Below are 16897 nucleotides of genomic sequence, written 5' to 3'. Positions count from 1 at the left end.
TGTGGGTTGCACTGTGGTTCGCCCCTCCCCAGAGAGAAGCTCGAGTGCTAAGCTCTAATAACTCAGAATGTTACCTTATTTGGAAGTAGAGTCATTGCGGGTATAATTATTTAACATGAGGTCTTAGAGGATAGGTTGTTGTTGTTCGGTCGCTAAGTCGCGTACGATTCTTTGCAACCCCGTGGACTGCAGCATACCAGGCTTCCTTATCCTTCACTATCTCCCGGAGTTTGTTCAAACTCATGTCCATTGAGTCGGTGATGCCATCCAGTTATCTTGTCCTCTGTTGTCCCCTTCTCTTCTCGCCTTCAATCTTTCCCAGCATCAGGGTCTTTTCCAATGAGTCGGCGCTTTGCATCAGGTGGCCAAAGTATTGGAGCTTCAGCTTCAGCATCAGTCCTTCCAATGGATATTCAGGACTGATCTCCTTTAGGATGGACTGGTTGGATCTCCTTGCAGTCCAAGGGACTCTCAAGAGTCTTCTCTAACACCACAGTTCAAAAGCATCAATTCTTCAGTGCTCGGTCTTCTTTGTGGTCCAACTCTCACATCTGTACATGACTACTGGAAAAACTATAGCTTTGACTAGACGGACCTTTGTCGGCAAAGTCATGTCTCTGTTTTTTAATATGCTGTCTACAGAGGAGGGGGTGGGACCTCAATCCAATGTGAATGATGTCCTTTTAAGACAAGGATGCAGGGAGAAAACGGCCATGGGGAGACAAATGTAGAGCCGGGAGCGCTGCAGCTACGAGTCAAGGAATGCCAAGAGTTTCTGGGAGCCGCCGGAAGCTGGAAGAGGCAAGGAAGGGTCCTTCCCTTGAGCCTTCAGAGGGAGTGTGGCCCTGCCCATGCCTTGATTTCTGGCCTCCAGCTGTGGTTTGTCCTGTGGCAGGTTTGGGATGGAGAAAGTTGCCCATTGGTGTGGGTGCTCTGGAAATGGTCACTGTGTTGCTGCATCTCCACTATGGGCAGGCTGGTGGCAGTGGGACATGAAGCCCACAGACGTGGCAGAGAGGCCCAGCTGGACTCCTCGGGGCCGTATCTGTCTGGCCTGCCGGGTCTGGGGCCTGTGGGCAGTGTTGTGTGCAGAGTATGTCACACGCGGTCCTCTGGGACACTGCAGCGTCAGGTGGGGTGTTCAAGGGCAGCCTCCAGGGAGGCGGAAGTGAGAGGGGGTCAGGGAGGTTCAGAGCTGGGGGGTGCAGGGGAGGCAGGTGTTGCCCCAAAGGGAGGACGCACAGCCCACTCAGAGACGGGGAGTGTCTTTAGACGGGAGGGGTGGCGGAGAGAGTGGACAGAGGACACAGCCTCTGGGGAGTCCAGCCTTCCTGATGGCCTCTCTAGTGTTGTGTACACGCCGGGGCAGCCTGCATCTCCCCGAGTACTCACACCGGGCACACGTCACCCCACCCACTCCTAGCACCTTACCACGGACACACACACAGAGACATGTCACGCCCCATCACAGACACCTCACACCCAGACATGCACACACCTCATATGACAGACACACACACCTCACCTGACACACACACAGAGACACGTCACACCCCATCACAGACACCTCACACCCAGACACACACGTACCTCACACCCCATCATAGACACCAGACAACTCATACCACAGACACACAACAGCTCACACCACAAATACACACCTTACATCATGCACACACCTCACGCACACACCTCAAATCACACACACACTCCACGCCACAAAAACACACACCACTCACGTCATGCACACCTCAGTTCAAGTCACATAAGTACCTCAAATCATTCCACATGGACTTTTATCAGTGAGCACAGGCGCACTTCATATCATGCCATAAACACACAATGCCTTACCCCCCCACCAACACACACATCTCACATTCCCCTAACACATGTCACCCCTTCACGGTCACAGACATGACTCAACACCACTCCCCAACACACAGGCCACATCAGTGCACAAACACCCTCCTCACTGACCCCCACATCTCACACCTTCCCTAGAGGTAGAGATCACTCTCTGAATACAGTGTCTCTCAATGACCCCAGCCCCTCTCATCACCCCCAAGTCCAGAAGACACACCCCACACTTTACCTCTAACTGATCTCCCTGCCCTCCTCCTGTACACAAGTCACCCCACACCCCCACACAACCTCCCAGTATGGAAGTGATGATGCTGCGTGAAACCTCATATGGTTGTTCAGAGGACGGCTTTTGTGTGCAGTGAGGAGATGAGGGAGTCAGCAGAGGGGGCTGGAAGAAACCCCCAGAGATGGGGGAACACCTACATCAGAGTCCGAGGTGCCGGTCCCCAAACTGGAGGTTTTTATGTGGATTTCCTGTGTGTTTGGAAACCACTGGGCTGAACTGCGCCAGACCTTGGCCAGCAGAGGATGGATTCCAACTTTATTGGAAGGTGGTAGATGAGCCACAGATGGCGCTAGGTGGTGGGGAACAGGGATGAAGTTTTAGGAAGATGAATATTACAGCTGTGTTCAGGCAAACTGGAGCGTTTAGGGGACATCGAGCCAAGACATAGCCAGGAGGACCTGACTGGGGTGGGAGGGGGCTGGCTGGGGAGACTGCTGTGTGAACCCTGTGGGTGTCAGCACCCCAGCAACTCATTTGTAGGACTCTGCCTCCAGTTTGGTGGAGTTGATGATGGAGGAGTTGGCGAAGACCTTGCTTTGAGAGGCATCCACCCAGGACCTGGGCAGGTCCCACTTACGGAAGCAATGGGCTCAGAGGTTCCGGAGGGGGCCTGGGGACAGATCCCAGTGGTCTCCCGACTCACCTCTGTCTCCTGTATTTACTGTTACTATTACTGACTTTTTCTGGCCCTGCGGCAGGTGTGATCTTATTTCCCCAACCGGGGATTGAACCCATGTCTCCTGCAGTGGAAGTGCAGAATCCTAACCAGTGGATCACCAGCGAATTTCCCACCTCCGTCTCCTTTAAAGTGAAGGTCAAGGACTCCTCCTCTCTCCTGCTGCCCAGGCTCCACTCAGCCTAATGAGCTGGGTCACCCCCACCAGCTACCAGGAATTCTGACCACAGCCAGGGCTGGCCACAGGACATTTGCACATGGCCTGCTCATTGGAAAAGACCTTGATGGTGGGAAAGATTGAGGGCAAGAGGAGAAGGGGGTGACAGAGGATGAGATGGTTGGATGGTATCACTGATGGACATGAGTTTGAGCAAACTCAGGGAGATGGTGAAGAACAGGGAAGCCTGGTGTGCTGCCATCCATGGGGTTGCAAAGAGTCAGACATGACTTAACAACTGAACAACAATGAGCTGTCAGCAGTGTTTCAAGTTAATGTGCAAACGACAGGTGGACAAGCGAGTGTCTGGCAACCCAGCTCTCTAGGCACCCCCAGACCACTGATATTGGGAGGAGACCCCCGTGTCCTCCAGCTCCTGTGTCAGAGGACATGGGAGACTTCAGCTGCTGGGCAAAGATCCAGCTGGTCTGAGCAGAGCGTTGGAAGGAGACCTGTCTCTGGGAAGGAAATGAGTGGAAGGTCCCTGGTGCTAGCCAGATGGGTGGGGAAGGGGGCTTGTGGAGGAGACTGACGTTTTCCCAGCGGCCGCTGCAGGCCTCTCTGTGTGGAGTTGGGCCATGGTGTCCGGCCCACGGTTAGTCACGTGTCACAGGCTGTCGTCACCACCTTCTACAGCCAGTTGTGGGCTGAGGCGTAGCGTGTGTGCCTGGTTTGCTCCTGGGCCACACACTGGACCCAGGAGACCCCAGACTCAGGCCCGAATCGGGCCCCCAGGCCCGCACGCAGCATAAGCTGCCCGTGGGTTTGTCCTGAGGTGCGAACCGGGGCCAGGCAAGCAGCCAAGGCCCAGCAGAGAGGGAGAGCCTGGCCTGTGTGCTGCTGGCCACTCGCTTTCTTCCCGCTCACACGGGCAGGTCGCCTCACTTTTCTCACCAGGCTGGTGGCAGACGTTGGAGGTCCCACACCTGTGCCTCTGAGGTGCGTGAATCAGTTTACCCCCACCCCCACCCCCTCTCTGCCTTCTGCCCTTTGACACGCGGGAGGATGGGGGTGGAGTGAGTGAGGAGCGTGAGTGTGGGCACACTTGTGCCCTGCATGCTGAGGGGCAGTGACGCGGGCCCGCGGTGGAGGATGCCTGGCACCCCCATCCTGGTCGGCTTCCTGGCAGCCTGGGGGCTGCCAGTGTGCCCCGCCCCTCCTGGACTCAGCCTCGCCCCTCCCAGCACTAGGAGCTGTGGGTGCTGGTTTTTCAGGCTGAACTTCAGGCCCCGGCACATACCCTGGCCAGTCTCTCATTTCTGCTCCATCATGGTCCCTTGCCTTCTGCATGGTGACCCAGTGGTCAAGTCCAGATTCTGGGGGTGTCCCCTCTCTCTTCCCACCAGCATGGTTCTGCTGTGTCCCAGCACCTCCCAGGCCTGGTGCTCTGTTTGGTCTGGGAGGCTGGCTTTTCAAACACCCATGCTGCCCAAGAAATGACATTGGTCCTTCCACATCTCCAGATACTAGGATTCTGGGGACCCCTAAAGAAGGCCCTTTTGCACCTGCCACCATCCAAGAGAGGGCCGAAAAGCTTTCCAAAGGCTTCCCCAGGATTCAAGGTCGCTGCCAGCCGTTGGCAGGCATAGTGAAAGTGGAGAGAAATAAGGATGTGGACTATAGGAAGTGCTTTGTGGCCTGCAGAGGGGCTAAGAATAGACAAAACCTGAGGATGCTTCCTTAATCTGAGCTTTCCCCCCTGTGGTATGTCCAGGGAGAGACAGAGTGTGGAAACCTGAACTTTAACCCTTGACGTGCCAACGCCCTAGGACCCACAAGACAATGCTGAGTTTGGACATGTGTATAACATTTTTTTTTTGATGTGGACCATTTTAAAAAGTTTTACAAATAATTTAAAGTCTTATAAAGAGCTTCTCAGGTGGCACTGGTGGTAAAGAACCCGCCTGCAAATGCAGGAGATTAAGAGATGCAGGTTCGAGTTCGGTTTCTGGGTCAGGAAGATCCCCTGGAGGAGGAAATGACAACCCACTCCAGTATTCCTGCCTGGAGAATCCCATGGACAGAGGAGCCTGGTGGGCTACAGTCCATAAGGTCTTGAAGAGTTGGATACGACTGGGCGACTGAGCAGCAACCTAAAGAATTTGGTACAATGTTGCTTCTGTTATTTTGTTCTGGTTTCTTGGCACAGGGCACATGGGACCGTAGCTCCCAGACCGGAGATCAAACCTGCGCCCCTGCATGGGAAGTGAAGTCTCAGACACTGGGCCGCCAGGGAAGTCCCATGGACTTATGCGCAACTTTTAAGCTACCTCTTTATCTATCGGGGCTTCTTCTTGCCCTGTATCTATGTCAGGATATTCCCTTGCCTTCTAGCTGTCTTTGGTCATGCGGAGCCCCAGAAGGAGGCAGACGGGGAGCAGGAGGGGAGCAGTGTGGGACGGGGGACGGTTTACTGCCCTGGCTGCCTCCCGGGTGGGCTCCGATGGTGGCTGTGTTCCACCGCTGGGGTTAGGGCAGTCCTCTGCACATGGCCCTCTTTGTTCCTGGTTCTGCCAACAGTTCCCTCTTCTCTTTCTTCAGACCTGGGGTGGGACGCATGCCCTGAAACTGCCCAAGGGCCCTGCCACATCCCTCTGGTTTCTCCACCCACTGCCTGCACCTCTGCAAATAGCCGTTTTATTAAACCTCCTGAATGACCCAGTGTGAGCGTCCACCTGTTTCCTGCTGGGACCCTGTCAGAGGCCCAGCAGGGCCCCCGAGCCCAGGAGTGCTTACTGTGAATCCGATTCCCACGGTGGCCGAGAAGGAGCCCGGGACGAACTTGCCCTGGTCGAACTGAACCAGCAGGGATGTCTTCCCCACGCCGCTGTCCCCCACCAGGATGGTCTGAAAGGGAGCAACAGAGGGGGCTGAGGACCTGTAAGTGTGGACGGGGCGGCTGAGAGGTTCTGGGACTGTGGGAGTAGGTTCCTTCTAAACACACATACACATGTTCACACACACACACACCCCTACACACCCCAAGCTCTGGATTTCCTAGTGAAACCACTGAACATGGCATGAAAGCATAAAGGAAATCTTGTTTCAACCCAAGTTAATCAGTATCTCAGGTGACCTTGAGAATGTGCCTCTCAGACTTCCAACCCATGGGGCATCACTGACTGAGGTCCCACTGCTGCGCTCTGCAGGCCGTCACTGGTCTGTTCCTGGGAGAAGCAAGACTTCCCTAAAAGCCTAAAAGCCAACTATGGCTCCTAGACTCTCTCACAGTTTTGCAGAAACTTCCAGAGACTTCACAGCAGCCTCGCACATGTCTACCCAGCCTTCCTGCTCTTCCTCCTTCACCTGGGAACAGACCTGGGTCAACCACGAGTTGGCATCTGCCGGGTTCCCAGGTGGTGCTGTGCTGGGCTCAGTCACTCACTTGTGTCCAGCTCTTTGCGACCCCATGGACTGTAGCCTGCCAGGCTCCTCTGTCCATGGGATTCTTCAGGCAAGAATACTGGAGTGGGTTGCCATGCCCTCCTCTAGGGGATCTTCCCAACACAGGGATCGAACCCAGGTCTCCCACGTTGCAGGTGGATTCTTTACCGCCAGTGGTAAAGAATCCACCTGCCAGTGCAGGAGACGTGAGAGTCTTGGGTGCGATCCCTGGGTCAGGAATATCCCCTGATGGAGGGCATGGCAACCCACTCCAGTATTCTTGCCTGAAGAATTCCATTGACGTAGGCTACAATCCATAGAGCTGCATAGAGTCAGACACCACTGGAGCGACTTAGCACGCACGCATGCAAGGGCATCTGACATCTGCTTCTGTGGAGACTGAATCCGGTGTTGCTGCAGCTGTTGACCTTCGAGATGCCTGGAAGGGAGATCAGGGTGAAGAATGAGGCACTATGTGCTCCAGAAAAACTGGTGGAACAGGTCTTTAGATAGTTAGATATTTTCAGGACTTGATTTCATGACCTCAATCCTTGCATCTCTTCATATCTAGAAAAGCACTAAATTCCTTCATGGTAACATTGGCTCCTTGTAACTAGCAGAAAAATATCTTTTGTAAAATAGGTGCTCAATTACATGAACTCCCCCTTCACCAAAATCACACATATTGACCTTCCCCCACTACCTCCTTGGAGTAGTCTCTCAGAGCTATCTGGGGTGCTGTCTCCTGGGTTGCAGTCATTTTGCCCCAAATAAAACTTAACTCACAACTCTCATGTCGTGCGTTTTTGTAAAGTAATCACCTTCATCACAATCTGACCGCTCTCCCTGCCTCTCCCACCCCATTGTTTTCATAGGTGTTTCGCCCAATAATATCCTTGCATTTTTTTTTTTTTTTTACCACACTACGAGGCATAGGGAATCTTACTTCCCCAACCAGGGATCAAACCCTGGTTGGAGGCTCAGAGTCTTAACCGCTAGACCAGTAGGGAAGTCCAAAATCCCTGAACATTTCCTAACCCTTCTGGCATTTGCTTCTTGGAACACCTGTGTCTGGAGGGTCTCCCTTATGGGAAAGTCTGTAGAATGAAAAAAAAGAGGACATCTGGATATACACATTGGGAAGAATTTTCACTTGTCCTTGGAGAGGATAGCATTTCAAAGGGACACAGAGTCTGGGAAAGAAAGGTCTGGCTACTGCTATACTTGGAGGAAGTAGTGGGGAGAATTACCTGGAAGTTCAGGTGCGATATCTGAAAGAAAATCATAAGCGGTAGGGAAGAAATAAACATGTACTCAGAGGCTGATAGCCAGTGGATCCTCAATGAATGAATGGGTGGGTAAATGCCTTCGTTTCAAAGTGGACAGTAGCCACTGTCCAAAGGCAAGCATTCAGGGTCACTGCAAAGACTTGGGAGATGCCAGCTTTAGCTCAACTTACAAATCCATAAAGATACAAAAAAACAAACATGAAAAACTATGAAGATTGACGAGGCCTCCTTGGGTCAGACCATGGCGCCAGCATTGTTTGCTCTGACCATGGCGTTGAATCACTAGCAGTGGTTATTCATGATGTTGCCTTTGGACGCTCTTTGGCTCTGGTCCCTCAGTCCTACTTCCCAAATCAAATTCTATTCAGTTTTTATTTCCTCCTGGAGAAGGAAATGGCACCCCACTCCAGTACTCTCGCCTGGAAAATCCCATAGACGGAGGAGCCTGCTAGGCTACAGTCCATGGGGTCACAAAGAGTCGTACACGACTGAACGGCTTCTCTTTCCTTTCCTTTATTTCATCCCAAAGGCTCCATTTGTTTGTTGCGTGCTGTGGCTTTAATAATTTATACCTCAAATCTAACTTCCTCAAACTGGAAGAAGTGCTTCCTAGAGAGAATATTCCAGAATGTGAGGGGTCAGTCTGTCCATCTGCATCCACCTCTTTTACTAAAGGATAGGACAGATTCTCATTCTTCCTGCCCTTATCCTTGTCCTCTCCAGGGTGAAGAGTTATCATCACCTGCTTCTCTCATGTGAAAACAGTTCCCTCTTCTTGGGACCTTTTCTGAATCAGTGAGGACACAGTCCAGGATGACGGGGTTCAGCATTTCAGATCCAGCAGAATTCTGCCCGGAGGCAAGGGCGGGATGATGCTCTTGGACTGGTCTTTTTAAAAACAGCAACTCGGTGAAGATGATCACGTCAGGAGTCACTTGATGATGGGGGCAAACTTTTTTTCTGGGCCACCATGGCTAGCTCAGAGCTGATCAATTGAGAAATAGAATGACTGCCCCTGAAATCCAGGGCCACCCTTATGCTGGTCTTTATCTGCCTGTGCCCCTCCCCGTGAAATAAATGGTCCATGGAGCCAAAGACTTGTCCCCCTATAGACTATAGTTTGCTCCAAGCTAACTTCTGGTGTTGCCTGAGTAGTGGCCAAGGGGTGGCTGTTTGCTGGGATGTGGACAGAGCTTGGGTGTGAAGGCTGGGTGTCCACACACACTCTTCTGAGGACCTTGGGGGTGTGGAACGTGCAGGAGTGGGGAGGGCAGGGGGATGTCTGTGGATGGTGGGCTGAGGACTAGAAGAAGTCTGTCATTAGGCTGTTATGTCTCGGTGCAGAACTTCTGAGAATGATATATTCAAATCTGGCTTCTGGGTTGGTAGGCAGGTACTCTTGTCAAGGTAGGAAGGTCAGGTGCACTTTTTTTTTGGCCATACCATGGGGCCCGCGAGATCTTAGTTACCAGCACGCATGTGCGCTAGGTTGCTTCAGTCGTGTCCGACTCTTTGTGACCCTGTGGACTGTAGTCCGCTGGGCAACTCTGTCCGTGGGATTTCCCAGGCAAGAATACTGAAGTGGTTTCCCATGCCCTCCTCCAGGGGATCTTCCCGACCCAGGGACTGAACCCACATCTCCTCTATCTCCTGCACTGGCAGGGAGGTTCTAGTGCCACCTGGGAAGCCCCTTAGTTACCTGATCAGAGCTCTAACCCGTGTCCCCCTGCAGTGGAAGCACAGAGTCTTAACCACTGGGCCACCAGGGAAGTCCAGATGTATTTGATTTGATAGATTTAAAGAAAATATTTGTTCATTTATTTGGCTACACTGGGTCTTAGTTGCGGCTTGCAGGATCTTTCCTTGCGGTACAGGGACTCTCTAGCTGTTGCTTGCAGGCTCAGTGATTGCAGCCCACAAATTTAGTAGCTCCGAGGAATGTGGGATCTTTAGTTTCCCTACCAGGGATTGACTCGAATCCCCTACATTGTAAGGTGGATTCTTAACCACTGGGAAACCCTGATTGGATAGATTCTTGTTTTAGCTTGCTTTAGACTGTTAAAATAGCGAGACATATGGTACATGGGCTGCCATTTGCGTGCTAGCTCTGGCCCCCCAAATGTTAGGGAGGGGTCTGGCTAATCTATGACCTTAGATGCACAAAGGAGTGTCTCCACTCAACAGCTGCCAGGATTTTCCTGAAGTTTCTCAAGGTGGGCTCCAAATTTCACCGCTCAGAGAAGCCAAATATCAACCTCAGATCTAGATTTTCCAGGGCACCTCCCCTTTTTGGAAGCACTTATGAAAAGGTTAATTAATTGTGGTTGTGACAGAAATCTCCGTGTCAGCTTCACCACTGTTTAGACAAGTGTCTTTGTTCTCACTTTTTGTCATTTTGTTTATGTTCCTATTTTTGTCTCATCCACATCCAAAAGGGATCTGAGGTGATTTAGAGCAAACCCACCATAGGTGGCTCAGTGGTAAAGAACCCGCCAGCCAGTGCAGGAGATGTGGGTTCGATCCCTGGATCGGGAAGATCCCCTGGAGGAGAACATGGCAACCCATTGCAGTATTCTTGCCTGGAGAATCCCATGGATGGAGAAGCCTGGTGGGCTTCAGTCCATGGGATCGCAAAGAGTCGGACAAGACTGAGCATGCATGCATGCACACCACTATACCAAAGGACAGTTAACAATGCTGCCTGATTATGCCTGGCATAAATTCCCCAAAGTGAGATTGGGTTTTTCCTGCATCTAAGCATTACATTTGGTTCTGGATTTCCTGGCAGTCAATACAAAATGGGAAGCCAGACGGAGTGTGTGGTACTTTATTGCCAGGAAAAACGCCTGAGTTCTTTCAATCACTGAGTATTTTTCTCTTGGCGTGAGCTGCTGAGAGGAATCTCTTGTGTGGATCCTTATACAGGAGGCCCTGAATGACAAGATGGGCATTTGTAATTTTGCAGAAGATTCAAAGCTTTTCCTCCAGCTTTTGTATTGATCTTTGCTAAAAGCTGGGGCCTGATATCTACTCGCACTTCCGTAGAGGCCTCTCAATGGAGTCGGGCTAATGGTGTCTAAATACATCGCTTTCCTGTGATTTCATGATTCAGGGGAACATTTAGAAAACCAAGATGAATGGAGTGGTTACCGTGGCTCTTACAGTGGTTCTTAGAAATCTTTTTTTTTTTTTTTCAAACAAGACAAGAAATTCAGATGCCATAAAGAAAAAGATCAATAGATCTGATTGTATAGAAAAAAAAAATATTCTGGTCATTAGAAGATACAGCAACGAAATCAAATGAGAAATGACAGAGGGAAAATATTGGCAAGATGGACAGAGAAGCCTGGTGGGCTGAGGTCTATGGGGGTCGCAAGGAGTCGGACACGACTGAAGTGACTAACAGCACAGCATAACACATGCCAGATAAAGGGTTAAACACTTAGTAATATCAAGAGCTCTCAAAAGAAGTTCTCAATAGAAAAATGAGCAAAGGTTAAGGATAGAAAGACTTTATGAGCATTTCATATAAACAGAAACATGCCATATGTGATCTTCTGTTACTGATTCTTTTACTTAGTATACTGTTTTTGAGGTTCATTGATGTGATAGCATGTAGCAATAGGTTATAACATGTAGCAGCAATTAATTCCTTTCTATTATAGAATAAGATTCCATTATATGGCTTTACAACATTTTGTTTTTCCATTTATCAGTTGGTGGGTATTCGGGATGGTCCCACTCTTTTGGCTACTAATAAATAATGCTGCTATGAACATCTGTATACCCATTTCTGTGTGAACATTATGTTTCCATTTCTCTTGGGTAGGTATGTTTGTTTTAGGTGTCAACATGGCTAGGCTATAGTTCCTGTTATTCAATTAAACGTTAATCTAGATATTGCTATGAAGGCATATTTTAGATGTGACTAACATCTACAACCAACTTCTGCTTGCAAAAGTACACCAAGATAGGTGTACAAGGCCACTCATTGTAGCATTTGTAAGAGCAAGTAATTCTGCAGTTGGGACTGGTGACTTGTAAGTCTTCAATAATCTGCATTTGCCTTATCCAGTTAATTGAAAGATCTTAAGAGCAAAGTTGAGCTTTCCCTGAGAAAGAAGTTCTGTCTCAAAATTGTAGCATTGGCTCCTGCCTGAGAATTTCCAATCTGCTGGCCTGTCCGACAGATGCTGGACTTGCTGGATCCCACTGTTGCATAAACCAATTCCTTAGACCAAATCTCTCTTTGTAGATAGATCTCCTACTAGTCCTGTTTTTCTGGGGAACTCTGATTGATAAAAAATAATATAGAATGGTTTGCTAAAACTTTGATTATGGTCAACATTGGCTGAGACTTGGGGAAGTAGGCACACATACATACACCATTGGTGGGATTCTACACTAGGGCCTTTTGGAGAGCAATTGACAATCTCTCTCAAAGTTACACTGCAGATGGTGACTGCAGCCATGAAATTAAAAGATGTTTGCTCCTTGAAAGAAAAGCTATGACAAACCCATACAGCATATTAAAAAGCAGACGCATTAATTTGCCAACAAAGGTCCTTCTAGTCAATGCTATGGTTTTTCCAGTAGTCATGTATGGATGTGAGAGTTGGACCATAAAGAAGGCTGAGTGCCAAATAAATGATGCTTCCGAACTGTGGTGTTGGAGAAGACTCTTGAGAGTCCCTTGGAATGCAAGGAGATACAACCAGTCCATCCTAAAGGAAATCAGTCCTGAATATTCATTGGAAGGGCTGATATTGAAGCTCCAGTATTTTAGCCACCTGATGTGAAGAACTGACTTATCGGAAAAGACCCTGATGCTGGGAATGATTGAGGGCAGGAGGAGAAGGGGATGACAGGGGATGAGATAGTTGGATGGCATCCCTGACACGATGGACATGAGTTTGAACAAGCTCCGGAAGTTGGTTATGGACAGGAAAGCCTAGTGTGCTGCAGTCGATGGGGTTGCAAAGAGTCAGACGTGACTGAGCGATTGAGCTGAACTGAACTGATCAAAGTTATAAACGCAAATGTTTTTCCACTCAGCAGTTCTAGGGCTTTGCTTGCAAAAGTGCACCAAGATATATGTACAGGACTGCTCACTGTAGTGTTTGTAAGGGCAAATAATCCAGTAGTTGGGACTGGTGAAATAAATTCGAGAATTTACATGCCATGCAATATTGTGAATGATGAAAGAATGAGGAAAATCTGTATTGTGCTGTTTGGAAAAAACTATATTATTAAGCGAAAGATGAAGGGCCAGAGAGGTTTGCTTGTATGATGACTTATGTGCACTTCACTTAGGTGCATATTCTAGTTATGCATAAGCTTTAAAATCTATTTAAAAAATTTTTTTGGCCACACCATGTGACATATGTGATCTTAATTCCCCAGTGAGGGATCGGACCTGTGCCTCCTGCATTGGAAGCTTGGAGTCTTAACTACTGGACCACCAGGGAAGTCCCTGCATAAGGTTTTTTAAAAAGAGGCAATAGAGTCTGACAATGGTCACCTTTGAGGTTCTGGACATGGTGAGGTGGGGTTGGAAAGAAGAATTTTCTTTTTCCTCTCCCACACTTAAAAAAAACTCTGTTTGCATTACCTTTTAAAGAAATGTTAACTGGGATTATTTCAGAGTGGGCATTATTTGTTTACTTTTTGCATTTTTCTGTGTTAAAAATCCCTAATAAATGTAATAAACTAATTGATGAAGTAAAGTCATACAGGAACGATCCTTTACTTAACCTGGAAGAAACCGCTTTTCTAAAGAGAAGAACACAAAATTGGTAATAGAAACACATACTTATATTCAACAGTGGTTGTCTCTGGGGTGGGATTAGAACTGATTTACCATGTACTGTTTGGGTTCCTCTGTATTTCATTATTCTTCAACAATGAATACACATTACTTTTGTAATCTGAAGAAGACTGTAGTCTGCAAGTCCAATGTGACCAAGAGAAGTTTTTGGTTTCAGTCCCTGGAGGCATTTCTACCAAAAAGAAACATGAGCTGGCTCTGCTCTCCAAAGCTTTAAAACCATCCCCCCTCCCTTTTTTTTTTTTGGCTGTGCAACGTATCTTGCCGGATCTTAGTTCCCTGACCAGGAATTGAACCCAGGCTTTTGGTAGTGAAAGTTCTGAGTCCTAACCACTGGACTGCAAGGGAATTCCCTAAAACCAAACTTCTTGATGATATTTGTTTTATAGGACATCTTTTTTCAAAGGAGATGGTGTTGTTTGTGATGGAAATCTGTTGAGAAGTGAGTGATATGAACTCATGCATTAGTGTCTCCTCCTGATTTCTGGAATAACTTTGCATTTCTGCAGGAAGAGATAAAAGATGGGTGAGGTATAAACCTGAAAGCTAAAAGTGATTTTCTCAGGGTGATGAGATGAAGGCAATTAAATCCTTTTTTTTTTCCGAACCTTATCTGTATTTCACAATTTATTTTCTTGAAATGAACATGTACTGCTTTCTTAGCTTAGAGCAACTTACAGTTTTGAATCACAAGCCATGGATGACTAGAGGTCCAAGGCTCTTCTGATCTGAACCACATTAGAAGGAGAGGTGAGGTTGGGGGTGTTGAGAGAGCAGGGGCAGGACGGGCCGTCTCTGAGGAGCTGCAAGGAAGAGTCAGAAGGGCAGAGGGGACTGGAGTGGACAGAAACCGCGGGGCAGCTAAAGCCGCGGAGTGGAGAATGAGGCAGCTGCTGTTGGGTGGATCTGGATTTTGTGGGGTCGTCTTTCAGTTTTCAGTTACAATAATGCTGCCATGAACTGTCTGAAGCTCAGTGGCATGTAGCAAGTTTGTGAGTCAGCGGTTCAGTCTGGGTGTCTTTCTGGTCTCAGCTGGGCTCCCTTGCGTGTCTGGGAGTCGGCAGGGTGTTGGCCAGAGCAGCGTGGCTCTTGATCTGCTGGTTAGCCTGGTGCATTCTCAAGGAGGAAGCAAAGGAGCATGCGAGCAAAGGAAGTGCCGGAGGCCACCCTGGGCTGGGGGTGGGAAATGGCACACCATCACTTCTGCTGCATTTTCTTGGGCAAAGTAAGTCCCGAGGCTGGTCCAGACTCAAAGAGAGGGGAGGAGACTCTTCCTTTTTGTGAGAAGAGCTCTGGGGTCAAGGGGTTGATACCCGGGGTGGGACCATTTATCCCAGGCCTGAAGCTCATACAACGTTGGAGGCCCTTTTTAAAAGGATCCTGGGACTTCCTGCTGGTCCAGTGACTAAGAATCTGCACTCCCAACCCAGGGGCCCAGGGTTCGATCCCAGGTCAGGGAACTAGATCCCACATGCCTGCCGTAACTAAAGATCTCAGGTGCAGCAACTAAGACCCGGCACAGACAAATAAATATATTTTAAAAAAAAGGGAAAAAGAATCCTGAAATATGAATTTGATATAGGGGCCGGGGCAAGTGAGGGGTGCTGACATTTAAGTTCCATCAGATTCGTGGCCTCTTCCTCATTTTCACAAAGAAGCGAGAAGCTCGAAGCCCCAGTGAGGGGAGCCGTCGTCATGCCGGTGGCAGAGCTCATAGGGAGACCCGTTCAGCCCAGCACTGGCACCTGGATTCTGGGCAACTGTCTGCTCTGGGCCCATGATGTCAGGCTAAGCACTGTTTGCATTTGCTCCTCCACTGAGAGGCTTAGTTCCTTCAGGTCCACCTGGTTGAGACTTTGGTTTTGTAATTCTCCAGTGGGCCTGGCAACTGCCATCTCATGGACCTTCTATTCCAGAGTGGGAGAGACCCAGTGAAACAGGCCCTTTCAATGCAGGGGCTCCTCCCCCTGCCTGCGTGCTATTGCTTCAGTTGTGTCCGACTCTCTGTGACCCACGGACTGTAGCCCACCAGGCTCCTCTGTCCACGGGATTCTCCAGGCAAGAAGATTGGAGTGGGTTGCCATGCCCTCCTCCAGGGGATCTTCCTGACCCAGGGATCAAACCCATATCTCTGAGGTCTCCTACATTGGCAGGGGGGTTCTTTACCACTAGTGCCACCGGGTAAAGATCCTGAAAAGACTGAGTCCACAAAATGATTGTAGCTTGTAAGTGCAATGTGACCTAGAGAGGTAGCTTGAGCTAGTTTCTGTTCCTAACCATCAGGACAACCCACCGATTGCACCAACACACACGCACTGCACGTGCGGACACGAATCTGAGCAAACTCGGGGAGACAGTGGAGGACGGAGGAGCCTGGTGGACTGCAGTCCGTGGGGTTGCAGAGAGTCGAACAACAACGCCTGTGCACACATAGCGCCTGCACACACAGTCCAACACACACGTGTAACACAGCTCCCGCACACGGGCCCAGGTACCAACGTGAACACACCACGCACGGTGCACACATGGCACATTCACACACACAGTTGCTTCAGAGCAGGGGACTCTCAGACAGTCCGTCCAAACCCTTCCTTCACACGTGGAGACGTGGGAGCCCAGTGAGGTACCAGACTTGTGCGGATGCCGATGGCCAAGCCAGGAGGAGAGCCTCAAACGGGTCCTTGAAGACACAGGGTTCCCAGAATAGCCTGACACTCCTCCAGTCCCCAGAGGCATTTGTGTAGAGGAACAGACTCGTGGTCACTCAGAGACATTCAGAGAATTCTCTCTTTTTTGACATGGACCACTTTTAAAGTCTTTATTGAGTTTGTTATAATTTTGTTTCTGTTTTATGGCCATGAGGTATGTGGGGTCTTAGCTTCTTGAACAAGGATTAGACCTGGACCGGCTGCATTGGAAGGTGAAGTCTTTCTTTCTTTCTTTTTAATAAACTTTACTGAGGTATAATTTATGTACAATAAAAGCCATGCATTGTAGGGTATAAGTGAAAGAGTTTTAACAAATGTGTATACCAATGTAATCACTACCCCAATCAAGATACAAAAAAATTGGTATCTTCCCTGGAAGTGTGGAAAGTGTCTTAACCTCTGGATCACCAGGGATGTCCCCAGAGAATTCTATTTTGTTGATTCCAAGCAGAATCTCTGTTCTTGACCCAGGAAGGCCCGGGATCAGAGGGTGGACACAGGCTGAAATTTGGAGCAGCTCAGAGACTGTTTGCTTCTCACTGACTGTGCCTGAGAAAGGAAAGTTCACCCCACACCCCTCAAAGCATGGGCCCCTTGCTCTCTAGGATGCCCCATCTTACTTAACTCATCAGCCATTTCCGCTGGGA

At 49.3% G+C, this 16897-nt stretch overlaps 1 protein-coding gene across 1 annotated transcript in view; it reads right to left on the bottom strand.

Moving 5' to 3' along the window:
* Nucleotides 1–16897, bottom strand: part of RAB37 (RAB37, member RAS oncogene family) — a 65858-nt gene that overhangs the window by 10480 nt on the left and 38481 nt on the right. Inside the window, exon 2 of the mRNA XM_081575122.1 lies at nucleotides 5779–5889. Coding sequence (XP_081431248.1) covers nucleotides 5779–5889 — 111 coding nt within the window. The remainder of the gene's footprint in view (nucleotides 1–5778; nucleotides 5890–16897) is intronic.

This window comes from Giraffa tippelskirchi, chromosome 3 (genome assembly GCF_054371585.1).
Source record: "Giraffa tippelskirchi isolate mGirTip1 chromosome 3, T2T-mGirTip1v1.2.pri, whole genome shotgun sequence".
Taxonomy (NCBI): Eukaryota; Metazoa; Chordata; class Mammalia; order Artiodactyla; family Giraffidae; genus Giraffa; species Giraffa tippelskirchi.
The sequence above is the reverse complement of the archived record's forward strand: the minus strand, read 5'-3'. Positions and strand labels throughout refer to the sequence as shown.